The following is a 27,950-nucleotide window of genomic DNA, read 5'->3' as shown; positions in this document are numbered from 1 at the left end:
GTGAAATACATAAGTGAAATTATGTGTGCTTAAAAAAATCGGAACTTGGAATCCGTTTTTTTCTTTTACTTCTTATTTCAGCCTTGATGCCAAGCATCCTCTTAATCGATATGAAGCTCCCTGAGGTGCTATCCTGCGTGAAGGGTGCTATATAAATGCTAGTTGTTGTCAACTGGCCAACGGTCACAATTTGCTTTGCCAGCCTGTTGGCAATTGTTTAGCTGTAAATTAGTTAATTATCAACAAGGTGCATTTTCAGCAATGTGTTAATTAACTCAGCACATCATAATTTTCATCCCATTATATTACTGGCATATCCGGCTTTTATATTCCACTATTATTTATAATTGATGATGATTAGATGAGGAGCCTTCAGCCACCTTGTCCCCATTCTCGGGAACCCTTTTTCTAAATCTCTTCTTTGTACCCTCCTCTCTGTTTTTGAAAATTCTTCTGAGCACCTATCTCTTTGACTCAGTCATCTGCCAGTGTCTCTGAAAAACATTCAGAGACATTTATCTACTTGAATGTTGCTATACACATGCAAGTAACTGTAGTTTTTGAGCAATATGTTGATGGGAGCAGATCTGAATGTTGCTGCCTTCCTCGAATTACACAGATTTCATATAGCATTTCAAACTAAGTAATTGTTTCACAAAATGGTGGCCTCATGGTAAAGTGGTGGAGTTTGATGATGGCTACAGAAGCAAAATTCATTAAAAAAGTAGTGTAGCCACAATGAAGCTGATGCTTTTGGCTTTATCGTCTGAGAGAAAAAAGTCTGGAGGAGAAGCTCTGATCCTCTTGAAGTTCTACCTCCACAGGGAAGTGATCACTCACAGCCCACGCCTGGAAATGACAGAAAGGGGAAAGATCAGTCTGAGTGTTTGTCTTTACATATGACAGCAGCATTTAGAATGCTTAGATTTTAACTTCTTCAGATGATGATTTTATAATTTCTTTCCTCCTTTACCTGCCTGACGCTTCCGAAAACTACTTTATAATTATTCTGGTGTTCTAGAAATACAGCAAGTTCAAAGTTCAGCAAGCCTATCCAGTCCAGTCTGTGTTAAGTTAGCTGAAAATCAGCCAGTGTTTGTGCACCATATCATCATGTGGCCGGATAGGATGACAGGAAAGATAGATTCAGCTGGGAAACTCACTGTCGCACATGACTGAGTCAAATGTGTTCAGGAGAGGAGCTGCAAGAACTGTTGAGGAAAAGGTCTTAAATAGCAGTCAACTGGACATGTGATTGACTTGTGTATTCAGTCTCCCGGAATACTGTTCTGAAGTTACTCGTGTTACTTATTATTAGAACAACCAGTTCTGTTATTTCAATAGATTCTGATTCGTAATGATATGAATTGTGGAAACATCAATTTCACTACGTCCACAATGTCAGTAATATAATAATAATAATAATACCATCAGAACCTGCAAGGATTTACCATCTAATCCAATGCCGAGTGAAATAATGAATCAGCAAGTTACCAAGCCAAGTGATGTGAAATGTGTGCATTTGCACAAAGGTTAGGATCTTTGGAGTGCTGCTTAGTACACTTGGGATAGAATCATAGAATTATACAGCACAGAAGGAGGTCATTCGGCCCATCGTGTCTGTGCCGGCTCTTTGAAAAGAGTTACCTAAATCAATCCCACTCCCCTGCTATCTCCCCATAGACCCCCAAATAATGATTTCTCTCTTAAAAGTTGTTATTGAATTGGATTTCTCCACCCTTTCAGCCAATGCATTCTAGATCCGAACAACTCGCTGTGTAAAAGAATTTCTCCTCACCTCCCCTCTTTTAACAACTATTTTAAATTGGTATCCTTGGGTTACCGACCCATCCACCAGTGGAAATAGTTTCTCCTTATCAAATCCCCTCATAATTTTGAAAACCTAAGTCTCCTCTTTACCCTATCTGCTCCAAGGAGAATAATCCCAGCTTCTCGAGGCCCTCCCCATAACTGAAGTCCCTCATTCCTGGTACCATTCTGGTAAATTTCCATTGAACCCTCTCCAAGGCCTTGACATTCTTTCTAAAGTGTGATGCCCAGAACTGAATGCAGTCTCTCGCTGAAGCCTAATCGGTGTTTTATAACGGTTCATCATAACTTCCTGACTTTTGTATTCTATGCCCTTGTTTATAAAGCATAGTATCCCATATGCTTTTTTAACAGCTTTATCTACCAGTCCTGCCCCCTTCAAAGATTTCCTTATATGACCCCCAGGTCTCTCTGTCCCTTCACCCCTTTAAGATCGTACCATCAGCTTATACTGTCTCTCCTCATTCTTCCTCCCAAAATGTATCACTTCGCATTTATCCACGTTAAACTTCATCTGCCGCGTGTCTGCCCATTATACCAGTCTGTCCCCTTGCAGTCTGTTACTATTCCCCTTACTGTTCACTACATTTTCTAGCTTAGTATCATCTACAACTTAGAAATTGTACTCCCTATACCCAAGTCCAGGTCATTTATATTGATCACAAACAGCAGTGGTCCCAACACTGACCCTGGGGAAAAGCATTTATTTAAAAAATTATTATACTGTCTAGAAGTTTCCCAGCTACTGACATTTGGCTGACTGTAGTTCCAGGGTTTAGCCTTCTGCCCCTTTTTGTACAGGGGAGTAACATTTGCAACCCTCCAGTTCTCTGGCACCACCTTAGTCTCCAAGAAGGATTGAAAGATTGTGGCCAAAGCCTCTGCTATTTCCACCCTTACTTCCCTCAGTAACCTAGGATGCATCCTGTCCTCACTGGGTGACTTATCTACCTTGAGCACCGTCAAGCTTTTTAGTACTTTCTCTCTGTTTATTTTTATCCTATTCAATTTCTCTATAATTAGATAATTATTTGGGGGGGACAAGTTTGCAGGGCTATGGGGAGAGTGCGGAGGAGCGGGATTGATTTGAATAGCTCTTTTCAAAGAACCAGCACAGACACGATGCGCCGAATGGCCTGGAGCGAGGCTTAGATCGACACCTCAAGCAATGTCGCAACTCGACGCTTGGAGCAGCCCCTGACCTACACGCAAGTGAGGCCGAACAGGGTTCAGGGCCAGCACGGGCGCGGAGTCCAATGCCCCAAACAGCACCCTGATCCAACCCTGGGCCTGAGGCCCACTTGCCCCCGTGGTCAGGGACCAATGGACCTTTCGGTGAGAATGGGGGATAGAGCAGTCAGAGTGGCTGCTGTTGGACAGTCAGCGACGACTCCCACGGTGGGCCCAACGGAGGATTCGCAGGTTGGAGCAGAGGGAGGCTGTGGGACAGTCGAGCAGGGATAGGAGTTGGAGAGGGCGGTGGTTGAGGAGGACCGAGCGGGAGTAAGTGAGGGCAGAGGACAGGGCATTGTGGGGAAGCAGCTCAGGTCAGGGCGGCAGCCAAAGCGCACACACCAAGACTAAACGCAAGTGGCGGGGATGGGGGGGGGTCAGTGAGGCACGGTTAGCCCACTGGTGAGAGTCATCATGGGGAGAGGGAACAATGTTATAGTCCCAGTCAGTCCAGGCTGAGAGATTCAAAGGTGGCGGGCGGATGTTATGACACACAGCAGCCGGGCTCAGGTTGGCTGTTGAGCAGGAGAGTCAGCGATGGCCGCGGCGGCGAATCCCACGATGGCTCCCCGTGGCTCGGGTAGACCTCTCCTCCCTGATCCACATCCCAACCTTCCCTGTCAGTCCCCCGCCTCGCCTCCACTTTCCGCCACCAACTGTCCCCTCCGCACCAATCTACAAAACGTTCGTTCCCTCTCCAACAAAACACTCACCATCCAAGACCTCATCGTCGACATTCTCGCCCTCACCGAAACCTGGATCACTCCGGGCGACACCTTTCCCCCTGATAGAGGCCCAAACCACCCGGCTACAACTTCCATCAGATCCCACGACCTAACTGCCGTGGTGGCAGTGTGGGTCTCATCTCCCGGTCCCACTCGGCCTATCCCCTTACTCCTCTGGAACTTTCCCTTCCTTCGAGCACCTTACCCTTTATCACCCCTCCAATCTTTCCCTTAAAATTCTCCTTATCCACCACCCCATCCAAGACCTCCCCCACTTTCATCTCTGACATTTCCACCCGCCTATCTCCCTCTGCTCTGAATGCCTCCTCATCCTTGGCGATTTCAACCTTCATTTCACCCCCTCCTGCTTGACCTCTGCTGACTTTTCCTCCCTTATCTCCTCCCTCAATTTCTCCCTCCACATCCACTCCGCCACACACGTCTGCAGTCACATCTGCAGTGATTACTTGGGGCCTCACGGTCTCTGTCCTCACCATCATCGACAACGCGATCTCGGACCATCACTTAATCTCTCTTAATTTCTCAATCCCTCTCCCCACCACCATCCAACCCACCTCCATCTCATACCACCCATGGAAAAAAATCCCCGCCTCCCGGCTGGCTTGAAGTCATCTGAACCCCTTCTCCTCTAGGTGTCCTCATGCAATGACCTATCCTCCTTGGTCACTCTTCTCCACAGCTCCCTCTCCTCCATTCTCGATTCCTCCCTCCCCTCTCTTCCCGAACCGTCTCCTATTTACGTACATCACCTTGGTACACCACTCACCTCCGCTCCCTTAAAGCCCAGGTGTGTTCCTCTGAGTGCACCTGGCTTAAATCAAACCTAACTGTCCATCTGGCTGGACTATGTCAAATCCTACTGCTCCGCTCTCGCCTCCACTAAATCGTCGTTCTATTCCAATACAATCTTGGAGGCTAAGGCCAACCCCAGGCTCCTCTTCTCCATCACAAACTGGCTCCTCCACCTTCCCTCTCATGCCTCGCCCATCCTCACCTCAAATGCCAACTGCGAGGCAATGCTGGACTTCCTCAAATCCAAAGTCGAGGGAATCGCTCAGCTGCCTCTGCCACTGCATCTGCTACCCCCTCCCCATCTCCTCCTCCCACCCCAGCCCCTACCCATCCCTCTCTCCACACATAACATAACATGTAGGAGCAGGAGTAGGCAATTCGGCCCATCGAGCCTGCCTCACCATTCAATCATGGCTGATCCTCTAATCTAACTCCAGCTAATAACCTAACCCTGCCTTATCCCCATATCCATTAATCCCTTTTCCAATAAGAAATCTATCTATCTCAGTCTTGAATATGTTCAAGGACTGAGCGTCAACAGCCCTTTGGGGTCGTTCTATTCGACCCTGAGCTGTCCTTTCTCCCTCACATCCGCGCCACAACTGGCACCGCCTTCCATCACCTCCGGAACATCGCCAGACTACGGCACTACCTCACCCCTCACGCTGCTGAAACTCTGGTCCACGCCTTTATCACCTCAAGGCTGGACTATGGGAACTCTCTCCTCGCCGGCCTTCCCGCCACCTCCCTCCACAAGCTGCAGGTCATTCAGAACTCTGCAGCTCGTGTACTGTCCCGCACCAGGCTTCGGGACCACATCACTCCCACGCTCGCTCGCCTCCACTGGCTCCCCATCCCCCAGAGGATCGAATTCAAGATCCTCATCCTCACCTACAAGGCCATTCACGGCCTTGCTCCCTCCTACCTCTCTGCTCCACATCCCCCGCCCCAACCGCCCTACCATCGGTGGCCAGACCTTCAGCCTCTCAGCCCCTAGGCTCTGGAACTCTATGCCCCAGTGCCTTCGCCGCCTCCTCCCTTTCCTCCTTCAAGGCCAGTCTCAAGACCTTTCTCTTTGACCGAGCCTTCAGCTCCCCTCTCGGCTCTCTAACCCTTCCTCGCTCCCTCCCTTCCCTCCCCTCACCCTGACCATTTCCCCCTTGCTCGGGTCCTGACCCAACTGTACAGCGCCTTGGGACATCCTCCCGACGTGAAAGGCGCTCTATAAATGGAATCTTGTTGTTGTTGTGAGTTCCATACATTCACCCCTTTGAGTGAAGAAGTTCTTCCTCAACTCAGTGCGAAAGGGCTGGCCTCCGATTTTAAGGTTGTGACCCCTGCTTTTAGTTTCTCCAACCAGGGGAAACAATCTCCCACTATCTACTCTATCATGCCTTTTGATGATCTTATAGGTTTCTATAAGATCCCCTCTAATTCTTCTATATTCTACAGAATATAGGCCCAAATTGGTCAGCCTATCCTCGTAACTCATCCCCTTCATCCCTGGTACTAACCTAGTAAATCTACGCTGCACCCCCTCCAAGGCAAGTACATCCTTCCTTAAATAAGGAGACCAAAACTGCACACAGTATTCCAGGTGTGGTCTCACCAGGGCCCTATACAGTTGCAGAAAGACTTCCCTACTCTTATACTCTAATCCTTTCATAATGAATGCTAACATACCGTTCACCTTCCTAATTGTTTGCTGCACCTGCAGACTAACTTTCTGTGATTGGTGTACAAGGACACCCAAGTCCCTCTGGACACTAACACATTCCAATCTCTCCCCTTCTAACACATAACCCGCTCTACTGTTTTTGCTACCTAGGTGGATGACTTCGCACTTCCCTACATTATACTTCAGCTCCCACCTACCTGCCCAATCATCTACCCTATCACCTGTCTCCCCCTCCTCACTCATCACCACCATAACTCGTATACCACCTGCTCCCTCGAACCCACCCCTCTCCTTACCTCCCAGCTCCACCTCCTTGCCCCTCTACTCACTGACATCGTCAACCTCTTCCTGTCCTCTGGTATTGTTCCCATCCCATTAAAAACTGCTGTCATCACTCCTATCCTTAAAAATCCCTCCCTGGACCCTTCTCTACTCCCTAACGACCGCCCCATCTCCAACCTCCCCTTCCTCTCCAAGGTCCTGGAATGAGTTGCTGCTTCTCAGCTTCACTACTTTATTTCCCACCACTCCCTTCTCGAACCTCTCCAATCGGGCTTCCATGCCGCCCACAGCACAGAAAGCGCACTGGTCAAAGTGACAAATGACATTCTGTCCATCTGCGACCAGGGCTCCCTCTGCCTCCTCGTCCTCCTTGACGTCTCTGCTGCTTTCGACATCGCTGACCATTCTATCCTCATCCACCACCTCTCACCTCAACCTCCACAGCGCTGTCCTTGGTTGGTTCAGATTGTACCTCTCACACTGCCTGCACTTCATCTCCTCAAACAGCTTCTCCGGTAGCCCTTGAACAGTCTCGTGAAGTGTTGCTCAGGGCTCTGTCCTTGGTCCCCTCCTCTTCAATATCTATGTGCTCCCTCTTGGTGATATCATCCGCAGACATGGGCTCAACTTCCACATGTATGCGGATGGCACCCAACTGTACCTCTCTGCCTCCACCCTTGACTCCAGGATCACTGCTGTCCTGACCGAATGTCTATCAGACATCAAGTCCTGGATGAGAGCTAACTTTCTTCAGTTGAACGTCAACAAGACCGAGGCTCTCCTGATTGGCTCCTGTTAGCACCTCCTCACCTCAGGTTGCACACCATCACCATCCATGGTTGTACGCTCCACCTTGCTAGTCAGTCCGGAACCTTGGCATCTTGTTTGACCCTTTCTACCCCACATCTGCGCCATGACCCGCTCTGCCTTCCCCCACCTGCGCAACATTGCCCGGCTCCGCCACGGTCTCACACCACAGGACGCAGAAACCTTCATACATGCTTTCATTACATCGAGGCTCGACTATGCAAACTCACTGCTTGTTGGCCTCCCCAACTCTTCCCTCCACAGGCTGCAGATCATCCAGAACTCTGCAGCCCGTGTCCTCTCCTGCACCAGACTCCGCGACCCTATCACCCCCATCCTTGCCCAACTCCACTGGCTTCCCATCACACAGAGGATCCAGTTCAAGATCCTGATCCTCACCTTCAAAGCCCTTCATCGTCTTGCTCCCCCCTACCTCTGCGACCTCCTATACCCCTACCCGTTTATCAGCCAGCGTTTCCTTTCCCTTTCCCATTTGCTATTCAGGAACCCTGCTGGAGGAGCATTGGTATAAGGATAGCATTAGGTTTCGTTGGAATAGTCCCACCTGTATCCTCTGCAGTTGAATAGCCTGCCAACACTCATTGTCATGAATGTTGAGTACCATGGGTGAGGATCCCCACCCCAGTAGAAGGATAAATAAAATCAAACTCTTTCTTGAGAGAAGAAGATAAAATTGCTGAAGAAACTGAAAATGTAATTATTAAATAGAACAGGGTATAATCTAAAAAGCTGAGAATTACCTCATTTTCAGTCATTTTGTAGGCTTCTTTGAAATTGAATATATTGACTGAATTTGGAACAATGGATTGGATTAATCTTTCTCCACGCATTACAATCCTATTTAAAAAATTAAGAATGGTTATAAAATTAGATTTTACCACCACATTGATGACAAAACTCTACAGACATGTTAACAGCTGGTATTCTGCAACAAAGTAGTGACAGAAGAAATCACACACCTTTCTAGAGAGATGCATCTACTAATATGCATCTACTAATATACAAAATGTCTGTCTGTCTGCCAATAATGTAATAACTGATTGACGTAGACATTTCTATCTCATCAGAAAGGTCTTGCATGGGGGAGTGTCACGGGCATTTTTTTGGTGGGGGGGCATTTCCTATTGTTATAACAGTACAATAATCAAATATAAAGTATAATAATCAAATATAAGGATATAAAGTAACACATATAAAGTATAATAACATAATATAAAGTATAATAATATTGAAATCTACATTCCATATTGGATCCTTTGGTTGCAAACATAGCTGCAACGGGTACAGCTAGTAAGCAATAAGATAAATTCCACCAGAATGTGAGTGAAAAGCTTTTAAACTTGTTTAAAATAAAGAGGTACTAACCCCACTGCACTATATGCTCTGTCCCAGTACTGGTTCTTTTGCTGCCTTCTGTTTTCCAGGTACATCTGCCTTCTCACCTGTCATATGCACAGTTTGTTCTTTCTTTCACTGTCGTGTCATTGTTGTCTCCAATGAGCCAGTTAAAATTGGAGTCATTTCGCAGACGGATGTTTGCCCAATGCTTCTTTCGAACATAGTCACATCCTGCATTGAAGTCTCCCATAATTATGAAGTTCTGTTGGAGACAAAAAGGGGTGTTATTAGAAAGCCAAAACACCAGAAAGCAGCCACCCTTTTTGAGTTTGTTCTTCCGGTGACATACACCTTTTATGTTTTTTGGGTTGAAAAAGTAAACAGAACAATACTTTAGGATGCACCAAGCAGTGGCATAGTGACAGTACATGGGGTATCTCCAAAGATGCTATCAACAGGAGTGTTGTAGGAGTGATGCACCCTGTGATTGTCTTTGAAGATGGTGTCTTACTGCTTGTTGATTAACCTACAGCAAGGACACTTAATTGATAAGGAAATCTCTTACTAAAATAATAATACCCGTTGAGTTCTCACATCTCGTGATACTCATGATTCCTTTTGATACTTTTTTTTTGTATCAGGAGTGTTGTGGTTTAACAATAACAATAACAATTAGTTTTAACAAATCACATGATAATTCCCTTTGTTTTAACTCATAAATTACCTTTATCCCTTCTGAATATCAAATCAGTGCCATTACATCATTGAGTGATTGCTAGTGAAAGCATGTGTTCACTTGTTAGCCTGAAAATGCAAACTTTATCTGAATAAGTGTCATTTCAGCAGGTGGTGTTGAATAGCAGATTTAAAATGAGAATCTGTGAAATCATGCTCATCATGCTCAATGTCAGTGTCTTTTGTCAACAATCTCACTTAGTAAGATCTGGGTGAAAATTAATTTTGGTGCCATTATAAGGTTAGTATTTGAAAATATACAAAGTTCAATGAAGAAAGGGTTTAATTGCACTTATTTGTTTATTGCATTTGACTTCTGCAATGTAGATCAGTGCTTTAAAGTACCAGTCTACTCTGTGACAGAGTGGTATGACTTGGGCCCACACCTAGTATTGCTTTCATAATTTTCTGATAACAAGGCAAGCACCTCATGGAATCAAGATACTTCTCCATAGAAGTACTGGTGATGGGAAGTTGGAGGGCATGTTAATTTCGTTTATTAATGGCCTTTAGATAGTTTATCATTTGGATCAGGACAGGTTGATAGAGCTGTTAAAAAAAGCAAATGCGATTGTTGGATTTATAAATAGAGGCATAGAGTACAAAGGCAAGGAAGTTCTGTTAAAACTTTTATAAGTCACTGGTTAGGCCTCAGCTGGAGTATTGTGTCCAATTCTGGGCACCAAACTTTGAGGAAGATATCAAGGCCTTGGAGCCTTGGAGGGTTGCAAATGTTACTCCCCTGTACAAAAAGGAGCAGAGGATAAACCCGAGAACTACAGCCCAGTCAGCCTAATGTCAGCAGTGGGGAAACTTCTAGAGACTGTAATACATTTTCACAAAATTAATTTTCACTTAGTAAAATATGGATTAATAAAGGACAGCCAAAATGGGTTTCTTAAAGGCAAATCGTGTCTAACAAACATAATAGTTTTTTGATGAAGTAACGGAAAGGGTGGATGAAGGTAGTGCAGTTGATGTAGTGCAGGCGGGTGGGTTAGTAACCCAAGGGCACCGATTTAAAAGTTGTTAAAAGAAACAGTGGGGAGGTGAGGAGAAATTTTTTCACACCGTGCGTTTTTCGGATCTGGAATGCATTGCCTGAAAGGGTGGTGCTGAAGGCTGGAAGCCGATTCGATAACAACTTTTAAGAGAGAAGTAGATAATTATTTTGGGAGGACAAGTTTGCAGAGTGCAGTTGATGTAGTTTATATGGATTTTCAAATGGCGTTTGATAAAGTGCCACATAAGAGACTTGTAAGCAAAATAGAAGCCCACGGTATTAAAGAGACAGTGGCAACGGATACAGAACTGACTGGGAGACAGAAAGCAGAGAGTGGTAGTGAACAGTTGTTTTTCTGACTGAAGGGAAGTGTGCAGTGGTGTCCCCCAGGGTCAGTATTGGAACCACTACTGCTTTTGATCAACATAAATGACCTGGGCTTGGGTATAGGGAGTACAATTACAAGTTTGCAGATTATACCAAGCTAGGAAAAGTGGTAACCAGTGGGTAGGATAGTAGCAGATTGCAAGAGGGCATAGACAGACTGGTAAAATGGCCAGACACGTGGCAGATGAAGTTTAATGTGGAGAAATGCGAAGTGAGGAAGAATTTTGGGAGGAAGAATGAGGAGAGGCAATATAAGCTGATGGTACAATCTTAAAGGGGGTGAAGGAACAGAGAAACCCGGGGTTCATGTAAGTGGCAGGACAGGCAGATAAAACTGTTAAAAAAGCATATGGGATACTAGGTTTTATAAGTAGGGGCATAGAATACAAAAGTCAGGAAGTTACGATGAACCTTTATAAAACACTGGTTAGGCCTCAGCTAGAGACTGTGTTCTGTTCTGGGCACCACACTTTAGGAAGGATGTCAAGGCATTGGAGAGGGTGCAGAGGAGATTAACCATGATGGTACCAGGAATGAGGGACTTCAGTTATCAGGAGAGGCTGGAGAAGCTGAGATTATTCTCCTTGGAGCAGAGAAGTTTAAGAGGAGAATTATAGAAGTTATCAAAATTATGAGGGGATTTGACAGGGTGAACAAGAGAAGCTATTTCCAATGGCGGGTGGGTTAGTAACCCAAGGGCACCGATTTAAAAGTTGTTAAAAGAAACAGTGGGGAGGTGAGGAGAAATTTTTTCACACCGTGAGTTTTTCGGATCTGGAATGCATTGCCTGAAAGGGTGGTGCTGAAGGCTGGAAGCCGATTCGATAACAACTTTTAAGAGAGAAGTAGATAATTGTTTTGGGAGGACAAGTTTGCAGAGCTATGGGGAGAGAGGGGAGGAGAGGCATTGATTTAGATAGCTCTTTTCAAAGAGCCGACACAGGCACAATGAGCCGAATGGCCTCCTGTACTGTATAATTCTATGATTCCATGAAACAAGATGGAATCTTGGCATCAGTGGGGGGGAGGGGTCCAAGTAAAATAGATACAAAAAGTGAGGGGAAGATACGTGACAGCGCAACATCCATAATAATAATCCTTGCATTTGATATAGCGCTTTTCACATCTTCTCGACATCTCAAAGCGCTTCACAGAATAGACTGTAAATTGAATTGACAGTGTATTTGTGGGCAAAATTCCGGAAGCGGAATTCAAACAAAATATTGAGCAGACAGCTGGAGGCTGACATCTTTTTGGCGGGAAAGAGACAAAAGAGGGAGGGACAAAAGAGCTATAAATTACGTGGATTGGAAGGAATCAAGGTCATTGATTCTTTTGGGGTCACTTCCATCTGCTGACGTGGGGATTAAGGTGCCTGAGTGGAGGCATAACTCCCAGTCAAAATTGGCTTTTTGTAATTAATTATTATTTGGGGAATTGCTGCTAGTCTTGAGCATAGTATTATATTAGTTCTTAGATTGAAATTTTACTGTTGAATATTGCGACAGTTTATGTTATCGTGATTGAGTTAGGCCAGGGGATTGAATAAAAACTACTTCTGAACTTCTCTAAAGTTTGCTCGAGTTCTGTTACAGCAATAACAAGAACAACTTGCATTTATCTAGCGCTCCTCATGCAGGGTAGCATCCCAGAGCACATGGCAATGGCGCAGCACGTCACCAAGCCAGGGGGAAGAGGGAGGTGACCGTAGACACGGTTGAATGGGAGATCTTCAGGTGGGAAGTAAGGAGCAACACGGAGGGATAGAGGAAGAGTGTTCCAGAGTTTCGGGGCATAGTGACTGAATGGAGGGCATGAGGGACATGCAGAAAGCCGGAGCCAGTCGAGTGGAGGCATCGGGTTGTGGGTTGGGGAGTAAGCAGGTCAGAGAGGTAGGGAGGTGCCAGGGCAAGAAGGCATTTGAAAACGAGTGTCAGGATTTTGAAATCAATCCATTCGGCAATAGGGACCCAGTGCAGCTGGCTAGAACTGGTGTGATGGGGGTACGAGGTTTAATGCAGGTGAGAATGCGGGCGGCTGAGTTTTGGATTCTATGCATGGTGAAACTGGGGAGACCGGCAAAGAGGGCATTTGAGAAGTTGGGGGTTGCCGAACCCATGGACGAGTGAGTTATAGGTACTGTTATAGTAAAAGGGAAATATTGTGACAGAGGCCACTTAGCAATAAGTGACGCTAACCGTTATAGTACCAGGGATGAGGGACTTTAGTTATGTGGAGAGATTAGAGGAGCTAGGATTGTTCTCCTTAGAGCAACAACAACAAATTACATTTGTATAGCACTTTTCACGTTGGGAGGATATCCCAAGGCACTGGACAGTCAGGGATTTGGACCCAAGCAGGGGGTTTGGGATCAGGGAGGGTGGATGGCAGGGAGGGTAGAGGTAGGAGGGTGACCAAATGCTTGGTTGAAGAGGAGGGTCTTGAGAACTGCTTTGAAGGAGGCAAGGGAGGGAGCAAGGCGAAGGGGCTGTGGGATTTCCAAAGGGTGGAGGCAGAGAAGCTGAAGGCACAACTGCCGATGATGGGGTGGGCCGGGCGGGGATGTGGAGCAGGCAGGAGCCTGCTGAGAGGAGGGAGCGGACAGGTTGATATGGGGTTAGCAGGTCACAGAAGTAAGAAGGAGCAAGGCCGTGGAGGGCCTTGAAAGACAGGATAATGATTTTGAACTCTCCATGCCAAGGAAAAATTTGCAAGGATATTGGGTAGCTCTTTCAAAGATACGACACAGGTACAATGGGCCAAAAGGCCTCCTTCTGTGCTGTAATATTCCATGATTCTAAGAGCAGTGATGCAGAGGTTGTGATAATAAATTCAATTGAAATTGATGAAATCTAGCTGCTGGTGTTTTGAAGTTTAAAGGCTACAGAAGTTAACTTGATTAAGGATATACTGCTCAAAGTGCAACAATTCAGTTGTAACAGTAACAACAACAAATTGCATTTGACCTTTAACGTCGGAAGGAGGTTCCAAGGAGCTGGACAATTGAGGGTTTGCAGCTGAGTTGAGGGCTGGATTCGATAGGGATGGGGGCCAAGGGGACGGGGGTGAGAGAGAAAGATGACCAAAGGCACAGACAAAGTGGAAGGTCTTGAGATGAATCCTAAAGGAGGTGAAACAAAGGGACTTGTAACAATCTCATTAGAAAAAAAGGGTTGAAGTACCTTTGCTCTCCAGCGACATTTCATTGCCATGTAAACATCGTACAGCTTGTCAATTTCACGTACTGACGATTCGGGGCTCGTGTGTTGAGGGATTATGACAAAGTCACGTGGATCTTAAAGAATACAAAGAAAAATATTACTGTAATAATTGCCTTTATGCTGTGAATATATTCTCACTTTGCCAAGAAGGCTGAGGTCAGGACACTGCAGTCCAATTTAAAAAACGGCTTGGTGCTGTGATAGGAGGGCAGTAGGATGGATGTTCTGGACAGATTAAATCGAATGGGCAGTTGCTTTCTGGAGCCCTTTTAAACCGTTCAGCCCATTTCGATCAATAATCCTCATCTGTCTCCAATCAGATTTCTTTATTGTTTCATTTCTGTAGCAATTGTACTGCACCTGTCTCAGGTATCTGAGCTCAACTTCTCCTTTTAACATTTTCCTTCTTTCGTTTTTCTCTTTTCTCTTACTTGACGACTGATACTGGGTAGGACTGTTGCAAGTCGCTGTGAGATTTTTGCAGGCATTTGAAGCTGGGCAAGCTGTAGATTGTGTTTGATAAATTGCGAGGAGCGCAGGTCTGAGGCTGGGAGTAGAGAACTGACTGGGTTATGTTGCTTTACCTGTTGGTTTCTGTAATCAACTCCTTTTTCATTAAAGATTTACCTCAACAACAACTTGCACCCCTCCACGCAGGGTAGCATCTCAGAGCGCTTAACAGTGGCAGAGCCTGACTCCGAGCCGGGGTAAGGGGGAGGTGGCCATAAGCACGATCGGACAGGAAAGTTTTCAGGCAGGATTTGAAAGAGGGGAGAGAGGGGGCAAGGCGGAGGGATTGAGGGAGATTGTTCCAGAGTTTGATGTGTAGTGGCTGAAAGCAATACCTCCAATTGTGGGGCAGAGCGTGTGAGTGTAAAATGAACAAGATGAGCTTACTTGTACGAATAGATGAAAACCAAACGACAAACGGCTCTCTTGCAAAAGCATCTTCATCTCCTTCCTGATTATCAGGATATTGGTAGCTTTTCTTCACAGACAATAGGTTATTTCTGAAATCCACATGGAAACAAAGAAATATTTTTTCTAAATAAAGGTAATTTATGTGGTAGACATTACATTATACACAGACCCATGCCACCCTCAGGGCTGCCCTTTGGGTAATGTACTGAATAGATTGCAATTATTTTGAATAAGGCTTAGAACCTTCACAGGAATCTAAAGTGTAGTGACTGTGTATTTTGTAAGCAAATGCGGCAGCATTTGTCTGCAGCAATATCTTACAAATGGGCTTGAAATGAAGATCCAATTTTATTTGGAGGACTGTTGGTCAGGATACCGGGAGAAACTCCCTTCTCTATTCAAAATGCAATAACTTATTCATTAAGTTGCTCAAATGCTACAATGGTGATGGGGTGGGGCATGATTCGCAAGTATATCTTTAAAGAGCACGGTTCTGCTGAGCAAAAAACAGGAAGTTTACAAAAAGAACCTTGTGACATTTACAGTATATTTAGATAACAGCCTTTAGAAAACAACAGTAAAAAATGTTAGCTCAGTGTTTACTCTGCAGATGAGCTAAAATGCCACCATCTATTGAACCACTCTGGTGCTTAGAAATTGGAAACTGGTTATTGTTTTTAATTATTAATCTGCAGTGAGAACCATATTTAAATTTGAATGCGCAAATATTGCTGAAGTACCTGTAAATAAAAGCATATTGTTCCTTGTAGGTCTTTCTTCCTAGACGCCCACTGATGATGTAACTGAATGAATTTCTGTAGTTTAATGGTGATCTAAAATGGAGACATTTAGTTATTCAGTATTTTATTGGAAAATGTATTTATTTTATCATTGCATAGGAAATCTACAGCCAAATGGGGAAGAAGTTAATAATAATAATAATAATAATAATAATAATCCTTGCATTTGATATAGCGCTTTTCACGTCGGGAGGACGTCCCAAAGCGCTTCACAGAACACACTGTAAAGTGAATTGACTGTATATTTGTGGGCGAACGCGGCAGCCAATTGCGCACAGCAATGTCCCACAAACAGTTGTAGATTGAAAATAACCAATTTATTATTGTTTTTGGTTTTGGAGGGATTATTATTAGGTGTGTGGAGTAAGGAAACTTGCCCAAGGTTTCGCCCTGACTGGAATTGAACTCAGGTTTCTCGCTTGCAAAGCGAGTGCTCTAACCACTGAGCTACAGGACTCCACAAGTTGCCCCATTCTCTAGACTTAGTCTATTTTCTTAGCATTACAGAGTGTCCAGAATTTGGTGAATTGTTAAATTGAATCTTAACTTTGACGCCGGAAGTAGTTTCTTCAAAGAAATTATTTAAGAATTTGACAAATTCTGCACAATTTGAAATACTAAGAAAATAGAATAAATCTAGGTAGAATTTCTATCCCTAAATATTAAAGAAATCCTGATTAATTATTAATCCCTCACAATAAATGTTATACATGCCTTTTGAAGTTCGGACTATACATTTTTATAGTTAAGTTCATGTCGTTCTATCTTGCACTCATAGTGATCCTAGCATGGATAATTGGTATTAAATTCTAGTGACATTCCTGTTTTGGTCAGTCATTATGTTTCAGTGAGGGCAAATATTTGAGACACTGACACTGTCAGTTCCATTCCATCAGGGATTCGGATCCAGAATCACTTAAACAAGCTTTTACTGTTCATTTGATGTATTCAATTGATATACCGCTGTGCTGCGTAAATGGGGAGATTAATGAAACACCAATTAACTGCCACAATGTTTTTAATGCCTTGGGTTTTTGTTAACTGTGTGATTTTATTAAAACAGCTCGAGATGCTGAGATATCTGTGTTAACTGAAATGCATTTTATTTTTGGAAGACACTTCTTCCTTTTGAGTGAATCTAAGGAAAAACTTGTCACTTGAACCAAACTCCGAAGTGGGAGGGCACTGCAGGTAAAATGTGCTATTCAGAGGTCTAGGAACGTGCACTCTTACCGATTCAGGCTCCCCATAAGCACAGGAAAGGACCTGTTGCTGGAATCCTTGATTTCCATAATTAGCATCAGATCACAGCGGGAGATAATCTGATGAGAAAGTAATAGCTGATATTATGTGACCATTGTTTGGCACAGCTATAAATAATTCATAGAATTATACAGCACACTAGGAAGCCATTCGGCTCTTTGTGTTCGTGCCGGAGCTGTCCAAATTAGTCCCACTCCCCCCCACTCTCCCCCACAGCCCTGCAAATTTGCCCTCCCCAAATATCTATCTGCTTCTCTCGTGAAAGTTGTTATCGAATCGGCTTCCAGCAACTTTTTAGGCAGTAATAGCTGATATGTCTAATGCATTAGACATATCAGGTAATGCATTCCAGATCCGAACAACTCGCTGTGTGAAAAATATTCTCCTCACCTCCCGCTTAGTTCTTTTGGCAACTAGTTTAAATCTGTGGTCCAGGTCTCTCTGTTCCTTCACCCCCTTTCAGCTTATATTGCCTCTCCTCATTCTTCCTCCCAAAATGCATCACTTCGCATTTCTCGGCATTAAATTTCATCTGCCATGTGTCTGCCCATTTCACCAGTCTGCCTATATAGGTCAAAATCAGCAGTGGTCCCAATACTGACCCCTGGGGAAACCACTGTATACTTTCCTCCAGTCTGAGAAACAACCATTCATAACCATCCTCTGCTTTCTGTCCCCCAGCCAGTTTTGTATCCATGCTGCCACTATCCCTTTAATTCCATGGGCTTCAATTTTTCTAACCAGTCTGTTATGTGGCACTTTATCAAACGCCTTTTTGAAAATCCATATATACTACATCAACAACAACAACAAAATTACATTTATATAGCACCTTTCACGTCACCTAAGGCTGCACTATCTTCATTCATCCTCTCCATTACATCATCAAAAAATTTATCAGGTTTGTTAGACATAATTTGCCTTCAACAAATCTGTGTTGGCTGTCCTTTATTAAACCATATGAGAAAATTTATTTGGACCCAGATTATCATCTCTAGAAGTTTCCCCACTACTGTAGTTCCCAGGTTTGAAAGGCGCTATACGAATGTAATTTTGTTGTTGTTGTTGTTATCCTTCTCTTTGTACAGGGGAGTAACATTTGCAACTCTCCAGTCCTCTGGCACCACTCCGGTGCCGAAGGAGGATTGAAAGATGGTGACCAGAGCCTCCGTTATTTCCACCTTCCCTTCCTTCTGGAACCAGGTGATTTATCTACCTTGAGCACTGTCAACCTTTTTAGTACCCCTCTCAGTTTATTCTTATCTTATCTAATTTCTCTACCTTCTCCTCTGATACTGTGGCATTGGCTGCATCCTCTTCTTTTGTGAAGACAGATGCAAAGTACTCATTCAGTACGTCAGGCATGCCCTCTGCCTCCACAAGAAGATTTCCTCTTTGGTCCCTAATCTACCCCACCCTACCTTTGACTAACCTGTTATTCTTTATATGCTTATAAAATACTTTATGGTTCACTTTTATGTTACCCCCTAATCTTTTTTTCATACAATCTCTTTGCTCCTCTTACTTCCTTTTTCAGTTCTCCTCTGTACTTTCTATATTCTGTTTGATTATCTTCTGTATTTTGGACCTAACATTTATCATAAGCCTCCTTTTTCTGTTTTATTTTAATCCTAATTTCCTAAGTCAACTAGGGAGCTTTGAATGTCCTATCTTTCCTCTTTATGGGAATGTATTTGTTTTGTCCCCGAACTATCTCCTCCTTGAAGGCTCATTGCTCGTTAGCCATTTTACCTACCAATCTTTCTTTCCAGTCAAGTCCACCTTGGCTGGATCCCTTTTCAATTCACTGAAATTAGCCCTCTTCCAGTTGAGTATCTTCACCTTTGATTGCTCCTTATCTCTTTCCATAAGTACACTAAACCTAATGATGCTGTCGTCACTGTCATCCAGATGCTACCCCACTGAACCCTGTTCCACTTGCCCCACTGCATTCCACAGAACAAGATCCAACACTGCTTCCTTCCTCATTGGGCTGGAAACGTACTGGTCAAGAAAGTTTTCCTGCACACATTCCAGGAATTCTTCCCCTTCCGTGCTCTTTACACTGTTTTTTGTCAGTCTCTGTTAAGATAATTGACGTCCCCATTATCTCTATTGGTTTTACTTCTTTCTGAAATTTGCTTGCAGATTTGCTCCTATACCTCCTTCCCATTATTTGGTTGTCTGTAGAATACACTTAACAGAGTAACAGCTCCATTCCTGCTCCTTAACTAACCAAATAGATTCTGTTTTTGCACATCTTCCCTTTTCAGGCCTGTAACCTTGTTGTTGATCAATATTGCCAAGCCCACCCCTTTTTTTTCCTTCCCTATCCCTCCTGAATACATTGTATCCAGGAATATTGAGCTCCCATTCCTACCCTTGTTTCAGCCACATCTCCATTATTACAACCAAATCATAACCCCATGTGTCAACGTGAGCCTGCAGCTCACCAATCTCATACTCCATGCATTTACACACATTTACTTATTCTGCTCTGCATTTCCCCCTATCTAATCCCTCCTTTTTTCTTTTTATTGCATTGTTGTTCATCTCTCCCATTCCTCTATGTAACTTGTTTCTCCTTCTCTGATGCTACATCCTGGTTCCCTGCCCCCCTTGAAATTAGTTTAAACCCTTCCCCACAGCACTAGCTAACCTCCCTGTGAGGACATTGGTCCGAGCCCTGTTCAGGTGTAACCCATTCATCTTGTACGGATCCCACCCGCCCCAGAACTGGTCCAATGTTCCAGGAACCTGAACAGGAACCTCCTTTCTGCACCATTTCTCCAGCCATGCATTCATGTGTTTTATCCTGCTGTTCTTATACTCACTTACACACGGCACTGGGAGTAATCCAGAGATTATCACCTTTGAAGTCCCACTCTTTAGTTTTCTCCCTAGCTTCTGAAACTCTCTCTGTAAGATCTCAGCCCTTTTGTTCCCTATGTCATGGTTTCCAACATGGACCACAACTTATGGAAGTTCCCATTCCCCCTGTAGAATGTTTTGCACCTGTTCCATGAAGTTTTCAACAACAACAACTCGCACTTATAGCGCCCTCCATGCCAGGTGGCGTCTCAGAGCCCTTAACAATGGTGGAGCCCAAGGCTGAGCCAGGGGGAGGGGGAAGATGACTGTAGGCGTGGTCAAAAAGGAAGGTCTTCAGGCGTGACCTTAAGATGCGGAAGGATGGGGCGAGGTGAAGGGATTGAGGGAGAGAGTTCCAAAGTTTCGGGGCATCGTGGCTGAAGGCATGTCCACCGATGCTGGAGCGGAGGATTCAGGGGACGCGGAGGAGGCCAGATCCAGTAGAGCAGAGGCAGTAGGTACTGCTGTGGGGAGAGAGGAGGTTAGAGAGATAGGGGGGTTGCCGAGGAATGGAGGGATTTAAACACTAGAGTGAGGATCTTGAAGTTGATCCGTTCTGTGACAGGGAGCCAGTGGAATTTGGTAAGGACTGGAGTAATCAAAGTACAAAGTTTGGTTCGGGTGAGAATGCTGGCTGCGGAGCTTTGAATGAGCTGGATTTTGTGAATAGTGGAGGAGGGGAGACCGGCAAGGAGGGCATTAGAGTAGTCCAGCCGAGAGGTGACAAAGGCATGGACAAGGCTTTCAGCAGATTTTGGGGTGAGGTATTGTCGGAGACGGGCAATGTGGAGGAGGTGGAAGGAAGTAGTGCTGGTCAGGAACCAGATGTGGGGGAGGAAGGATAACTGGGGATCGAATCTGACATCTAAGTTACGCACGGGTTCAGAGAGTTTTAAGGACAGGTCGGATAGATTGAGGAGGTCGGAACCGTGGGACAGAAGACGTCGGTGGGAGCCAAAGTGTATGGCTTCTGTCTTGTTAATGTTTAACTGCAGGAAATTTGAGCTCAACCAGCTCCTGATGTCCAACAGACAAGCTGACAGAATATCAGGGGACTGGGGGTCGCAGCTGGAGGTGGAAAAGTAGAGTTGAGTGTCATCCGCAAACAGTGAGTGGGGTGAGGAGGAGGTCGAGGCAGCAGCTGGTGGGTTTCATTGTGGTGATGGGATTTTATAGAGCGGAGATGGCTGTTGTACTAGGGGGAATGGGTGGGTTTGGAGATGGTCCTGGATTTCAGGGGGGCGAGGGAGTTGAAGTCGGAGGAGAGGCAATCATGGAGCAGCTTGACAGCTGCTTCAGGGTCGCTGCGGGTGGAAGGCCAGCGGAATAGGAGGTCTGAGGATGAAAGGCCCTCTGTGAGGGTCTCAGGGGGAAGCCTTTTCCATGGGCGGAAATTTATGGTTGAGGTCTTGATGGAGGGGAGAGGGATGCGAGAGGAGAAGGAGATGAGGAAGTGGTCCGAGATGGCCTTGTTCGTGATGCACAAGTTGGAAATGTTGAGGCCATGTGTAATGACGAGGTCAAGGGGGTGGCCACTGTTGTGGGCTGGAGAGTTAATGTGGAGGGTTAGGTTCAGGGAGGAGAAGAGGTCAATGAATTCTGAGAATGTGGTGCAAGGGGAGTTATTCAGTACAGAGAACCGGTTTGTGAGTGCCACACTCTCGGAGGATTTCTGCTCTGCTTGTGTCCTCTTCCTATCATGTCGGGAAGTCACCCACTCACTCTCTTTCTGAACCCTCTGTGAGTCTGGGGTGCCCACCTCCTGAAATGTTCGATCCATGAACTCTTCAGCCTCCCATATGCTATGTAGTGACACCAGCCTCTCCTTGAGCTCAGAAACCCTAAGCATCTGGAGTTCCCACATGGCACACAATGTGCATGCAATCGGTTTTAGCAGCCCTGCCATATTCCCAGACATTTTTAACATTAATTATTTAATAATTATGCACCTTCGTTCCCCTCTGCACTTACTTCCCGCTCTCACCAAATTCCTGCACAGAATTCCTACTCTGTTCCACTTCACTCAGTTACTTCCTCATGCTGCTGGGCTCTTTGCTTGAGTTATATATTAGAATACATTAAAATATACAGCACAGAAACAGGCCATTTGGCCTAACTGGTCTATGCCGGTGTTTATGCTCCACATGAGCCTCTTCCTGCCCTTCCTCAACTAAGCCTTCAAGCATAACCTTCTATTCCTTTCTCCCTCATGTATCTATCGAGCTTTCCCTTCAATACATCTATGCTATTTGCTTCAACAACAACTTGTGGTAACATGTTCCACATTCCCACTACTCTCTGTGTGAAGAAATTTCTTCTAACTTCCCTATTTGATCTATTTGTGACTATTTATATTGATGGCCCCTGGTTTGGGTCTCCCACACGTGGAAACATCTTCCCTATGTCTACCCTATCAAAACCTTCCTTAATTTTAAAGACCTCTATCAAGTCACCACTTACCCTCTTTTCAAGAGAAAAGAGTCCAAGTATGTTCAGCCTTTCCTGATAGGTATAACCTCTCAGTTCTGGGATCATCCTTGTGAATCTACTTTGCACCCTCTCCAGTGCCTCTACATCCCTTCTATAATGTGGGGACCAGAACTGCACACAGTATTCTAAGTGTGGCCTGAGTTGCACAAGGGAACTGGAAATAAAGAGTTTCACTGGTACGACACCCTCTTGGCAGATAGAAAGCCACCAATTATGCATTGTGGATCCACCAAGGTTAATTGGAAACCCTCGGATGTGGTGGCAAGAGACAACAAACATTGGTTCTGGCTTTTACAATCGAAACATGTGACACACATTCTGCAGATGTTCCTGACTGTAACGCAGAACTACGGTGGCAGATAAGGTTAGCCAAGATCAGCGACATCCTGACAGACATCCTGCTTGTGAGGAGCGATGGATTAAAAACATTCACCAGATCTGCCCGCAACAGAATCACTTGCCAATCAAGGGCTCCTCACGGAGCTGGGGAACTTGCCAAGAACAAGAACAATGATGTGAGCATGAGAAAGCAGCTGTGACTAACTATCCTCAAAGGACTACATTACAAGAGGAAGCAGACAGGAACTTCAGCAGAGATTTACAGTCTCAGGATGTTTACTTTCAGAAACGTTGAAGCAGCAGAAGGATGCAGATTCAAGTCTTTGAAGGATTACAAAGGCCAATTTGAGGACAGACAACAGGAAGGACATTAAATGGGTGGAGCAGACTTTTTACACTGAATCTCCCATGTAATCCATTGCTTAGATAGATTTGCTTATTCCCCTTTGTCACTGGGCAGACTCCACACACTTTCTTTTCTTTTCATCTGGAGTTTCTTATTTAACAATGAAAAGTTTGTAAGGTGTATGTTTTTTTTACTACAGTACTAGACTTTAATATGTAATCTGACACACAACCATATCATTTGACAAAGAGAATGATTTGTATAAGGCTGTTGTTGACCATCTTCAATCTTTCAGCTTTTAATATTTTAGTCAAAAAGGCTTTCACAAATAGGTTGTTCAGGAAAATCCTAGTGTTCTCACTAGTCTTCACTGAGTGTTCAGGTGGTTCTTCCAGAATACAACCCCAGCTGTGCTTTGTTCAAGTTAGGTTCACTGTCATTTCTCTGCTGGATTAAGTCTTCTCAAGACTTCACAAGATATGTTTGTTGAAGAAAGTTCTTTGGCTTTCCAGAAATTTTTACTTAGAAAAATGTGGGTTAGTAAAGGGCAGCCAACACAGATTTGTTAAAGGCGAATCATGTCTAACAAACCTGATAATAGTTTTTTGTTGAAGTAACGGAGAGAATGGATGAAAATAGTGCAGTTGATGAAGTTTATATGGATTTTCAAAAGGTGTTTGACAAAGTGCCACATAAGAGACTTGTAAGCAAAATAGAAGCCCACGGTATTAAAGGGACAGTGGCAGCGGATACAGAACTGTCTGGGAGACAGAAAGCAGAGAGTGGTGGTGAACGGTTGTTTTTCTGACTGGAGGGAAGTGTGCAGTGGTGTCACCCAGGGTCAGTGTTGGGACCACTGCTATTTTTAATCTATATAACTGACCTGGACTTGAGTATAGGGAGTGCAATTTCCAAATTTGCAGATGATACTAAGATAGGAAAAGTAGTAAACACTGAGGGGAATAGTAACAGACTGCAAGGGGACAGACTGGTATAATGGGCAGACAGGTGGCAGATGATGTTCAATGTGGAGAAATGTGAAATGGTGCATTTTGGGAGGAAGAATGAGGAGAGACAGTATAAGCTGATGGTACAATCTTAAAGGGGTGAAGGAACAGAGAGACCTGGGGGTCATATAAGTAAATCTTTGAAGGGGGCAGGACTGGTAGATAAAGCTGTTAAAAAAGCATATGGGATATTAGGCTTTATAAATAGGGGCATAGAATACAAAAGTCAGGAAGTTATGATGAACCTTTATAAAACACTGGTTAGGTCTCAGCGAGAGATTGTGTTCAGTTCTGAGCCCCACACTTTAGGAAGATGTCAAGGCATTGGAGAGGGAGCAAAGGAGATTTACCAGGATGGTACTTCAGACCCAGGAGGGACTTCAGTTATCAGGAGAGCCTAGAGAGCTAGGATTATTCTCCTTGGAGCAGAGAAGGAGAGGAGACTTAATGGAACTTTTCAAAATTATGAGCGGATTCGATAGGTTGAACAAGAGAAACTATTTCTAATGGCGGGTGGGTCGGTAACCCGAGGGCAGCGATTTAAAATTTAAAGTTGTTAAAAGGAACAGGGGATGTGAAGAGAATTTTTTTCACACAGTGAGTTGTTTGAATCTGGAATGCATTGCCTGAAAGCGTGGTGGAAGCCGATTTGATAACAACTCTTAAGAGAGAAGTAGATAATTATTTTGGGAGGACGAGATGCAGGGCTATGGGGAGAGCGCGCGCGAATGGGATTGATTTAGGTAGCTCTTTTCAAAGAGCTAGCACAAGCACAATGGGCCGAATGGCCTCCTTCTATGCTGTATAATTCTATGATTCTATGGTTCCTAGCTACATGGAGTATATTTCAATAGAAATTTTACAAAAATGCTAAGAATCTAGAAGTGTGTGCTCTTGCACAAAACATTGATTCAGTGATTGAGAAATTATTTTTGGATGGTACATCTATTGTATTTTGGTGTGTAATCTTTAAGATTTGAGTTGTCGATTAATGTTGAACTTTTTTTCCAATAAAGGAAACTGAAAAAACAATTAGTCTGATGAAGAAATGAATTGTTTTTCTTTACTGAGTGAAAGTGTTTATATCACAAAGCAATATGGGTGCAAGCGAGTCCTAAAGGTTACATTATACAAAGTGAAACAGATGTATTAAAAATAAATCTCTTGTGATGTTGTGATTTTTTTTATTGCAAATTCCTGAGAATTTATTTAGGATTTCATGCATTTCCTCTTTTTCGCCCACTGCCAAGGGGAAGCTTTTCAGGCATCGAACCTGAAAGTAAATATAGCTGTGGAAACCGCCACAGGTCAGCAAGGCATTCTGTTGGGCATTTCTTCAACCCAAACACTGCAACACACAACTGTTTGTGTAACAAAATTCACTATATTTTCTCCTTTCACAGAAGACCTTGAAATTACAAACGTTCTGGATTAAGACTGTCATTAGGAATGGAAGTACAGTCCAAAGATAATACGATAGGATGTAGATGATTCTCACCCTGTATCTTTTGTCGGGCGAAAATCCCAGGGAGCGTTAAATGGAACGCCTTTGTGTAATCGTGGAACCATCACCAAAGGGTGGAATTATAATGGAAAATCAACAGTGACCAACATTTTCCAAGGAAAGAAATTTTGCGCAGGACTCAGGTATACAGAGCAGACTTATGTTCCAGCTCAAGGAGTTCAGTAAAATTGTTTGCAAACATTAAAATAATACTTCCATTTGATACAGCACCTTATCACATCGACATAATTAAAAAATATTATTGTGAAGTATTAATTATGTTACCATGTATATCAGCTGCACTAACAAATCTCACAAGTGGTGATAAAATGACTGACAAACTACAACAAAATTACATTTGTACAATGCCTTTCACGTCGGGAGGACATCCCAAGTTCAGGCAATCAGGGGTTCAGACCCGCGCTGAGGGTTGGTATCGGGGAGGTTGGAGGACAGTGGGGGAAGGAGGGTGACCGAAGGCATGGTTGAAGAGGAGGGTCTTGAAATGGATCTTGAAGGTGGCAAGGGAGGGGCCGAGGTGCAGGGACTGCGAGATGGAGTTCCAGAGGGGCAGAGAGGATGAAGGCCCACCTCATCATTGGTGGGGCGGGCACTGAGCGGAGGGAGTGAGTGGGATGGTAGGAGGTTAGGAGGTCTCAGAGGTAGGGGGGAGCAAGACCATGGGGGGCTTTGAAAGTGAAGACCAGGATCTTGAACCGTATCCTCTGTGTGATGGGAAGCCAGTGGAGTCAGGCGAGGATCGGGGTGATGGTCTCGCCGAGCCTGATGCAGAAGAGGACACGGGCTACAGAGTTTTAGATGATCTGCAGCCTATGGAGGGAGGAGATGGGGAGGTCGACAAGCAGGTTTTGAATACTTGTTTCAAATCACATAAATATAAACAGCTACAAGTGTCTGCAAAGTGAAACAAATCAAACTTACCCTCACAAGCAAGTTCAAGACTTCTTGATTAGCAACTTTTGCTTCTCCAAATGTTCTCACATTGAAGGAGCATATTTTCAGTGGCTGAATTCCATTAAGACTGGCAAGAAAGAGTATTCCATGTAAAAACAGTGCTGTCCCCATCGTCAGCTGGCCAGGATGAGATGTTTCTTGTTGCTGTTCATCGGTGGCAATATATTTACATGCTGCGAATACTCTTGTTGCTGCTTATCTTCCTATTACCACTAATCTATTGCTACCTCCCTCCTCTCTGTGTGCCAAAGGGTGGAGTTGGCAATTCAAATGAAAGCTGTTGTAACATTCAAATGAAGTTATTCTTGTTAGTGCAGTGGGAAAATCTTGCTGAACTGGAAATAAACAAGTTGAGTCTTCTTGTAAGAGGGAATATACTGCAACTGAACATAAAGTAATTAGGGCGTGACCTGTAGCCATGACACCATGTGCTTGTATTTTGAGGGAGAAATAAACATGTAGTTTTATTAATCCTATGAGCCCCCATCCAGTATTTGCTACCAATGTATTTGTATCTGTTAGAATTGGTGCTATTTCACGAGAAATTAAATTGAGATCATGTCTGCCTTTTCAAGTGAATGTTAAAGATCCCAAAGCACTATTCAGAAAAAAAAGGAAGTTTCTCCCAGCATCCTGGCCAGCAATTCCCCCAAATAAAATTGGTCATTCATTTCATGGCTATTTATGGATCAATGCTGCATGCAAATTGGCTGCCACATTAGCTTACAAATACAAGGTCACTGATTAGGTAGGGTAGATGAAGCAAAGCTGTAATGGGGAAGGTTGTTCTAGCTAGACAAGTGCCATTAAACTTGCAAGTGTATGACACTGGCAGCATTTGACATTAGTTAAATCTGAATTATCTTTTTGTTTATTACATGGGCCTTGGTACTTTCTCTGAAATGTGCCAGTAAAATATCTGCTGCTTGCGCCAGGCTCAGTTTCCTTGAAAGGTAGCATCCCAGTGTGCCTGACAGTGGTGGAGTCTGACCCCGAGCCAAGGGGAAAGCGGTTGTGGGGGGAGGTGACCGTAAGCACGATCAAAAAGGAAGGTCTTTAGGAGGGATTTGAAGGTGGGGATGGAGGGGGCAAGGCGGAGGGATTGAGGAAGAGAGTTCCAGAGTTTCGGGGCGTACTGGCTGAAGGCATGGCCACCAATAGTGGAGCGGAGGGGATTGGAAGCCAGTGGAGCCTGGCAAGGACAGGTGTGATGGGAGTATGATGTTTTGTGCAGGTGAGAATCCAGACAGCGGAGTTCTGAATTAATTGTATTTTGTGTGTTGTGGACCAGCAAGAAAGGCATTGGAATAGTCCAGCCAGGAAGTGACAAAGGTCTGGACGAGGGTTTCAGCTGCTGTGGG

The 27,950-nt window shown here is 44.4% G+C and overlaps 1 protein-coding gene across 1 annotated transcript; it reads right to left on the bottom strand.

The window, feature by feature from the left end:
* Positions 1–63: 63 nt before the first annotated feature.
* Positions 64–26,848, bottom strand: LOC103190037 (deoxyribonuclease gamma). The gene is made up of 8 exons (XM_007910643.2): positions 26,557–26,848; positions 17,028–17,116; positions 15,735–15,827; positions 14,971–15,083; positions 14,035–14,147; positions 8,832–8,989; positions 8,130–8,226; positions 64–849 (listed from the first exon to the last, which is right to left on the bottom strand). Exons 1-8 carry the CDS (start codon positions 26,698–26,700, stop codon positions 760–762), a joined length of 897 nt encoding a protein of 298 aa, XP_007908834.1. The 5' UTR covers positions 26,701–26,848; the 3' UTR covers positions 64–759.
* Between the last annotated feature and the right edge of the window lie 1,102 nt (positions 26,849–27,950).

Source organism: Callorhinchus milii, unplaced genomic scaffold (genome assembly GCF_018977255.1).
Source record: "Callorhinchus milii isolate IMCB2004 unplaced genomic scaffold, IMCB_Cmil_1.0 Scaffold12, whole genome shotgun sequence".
NCBI classification, from domain to species: Eukaryota; Metazoa; Chordata; class Chondrichthyes; order Chimaeriformes; family Callorhinchidae; genus Callorhinchus; species Callorhinchus milii.
This window is presented reverse-complemented; position numbering and strand designations above follow the sequence as displayed.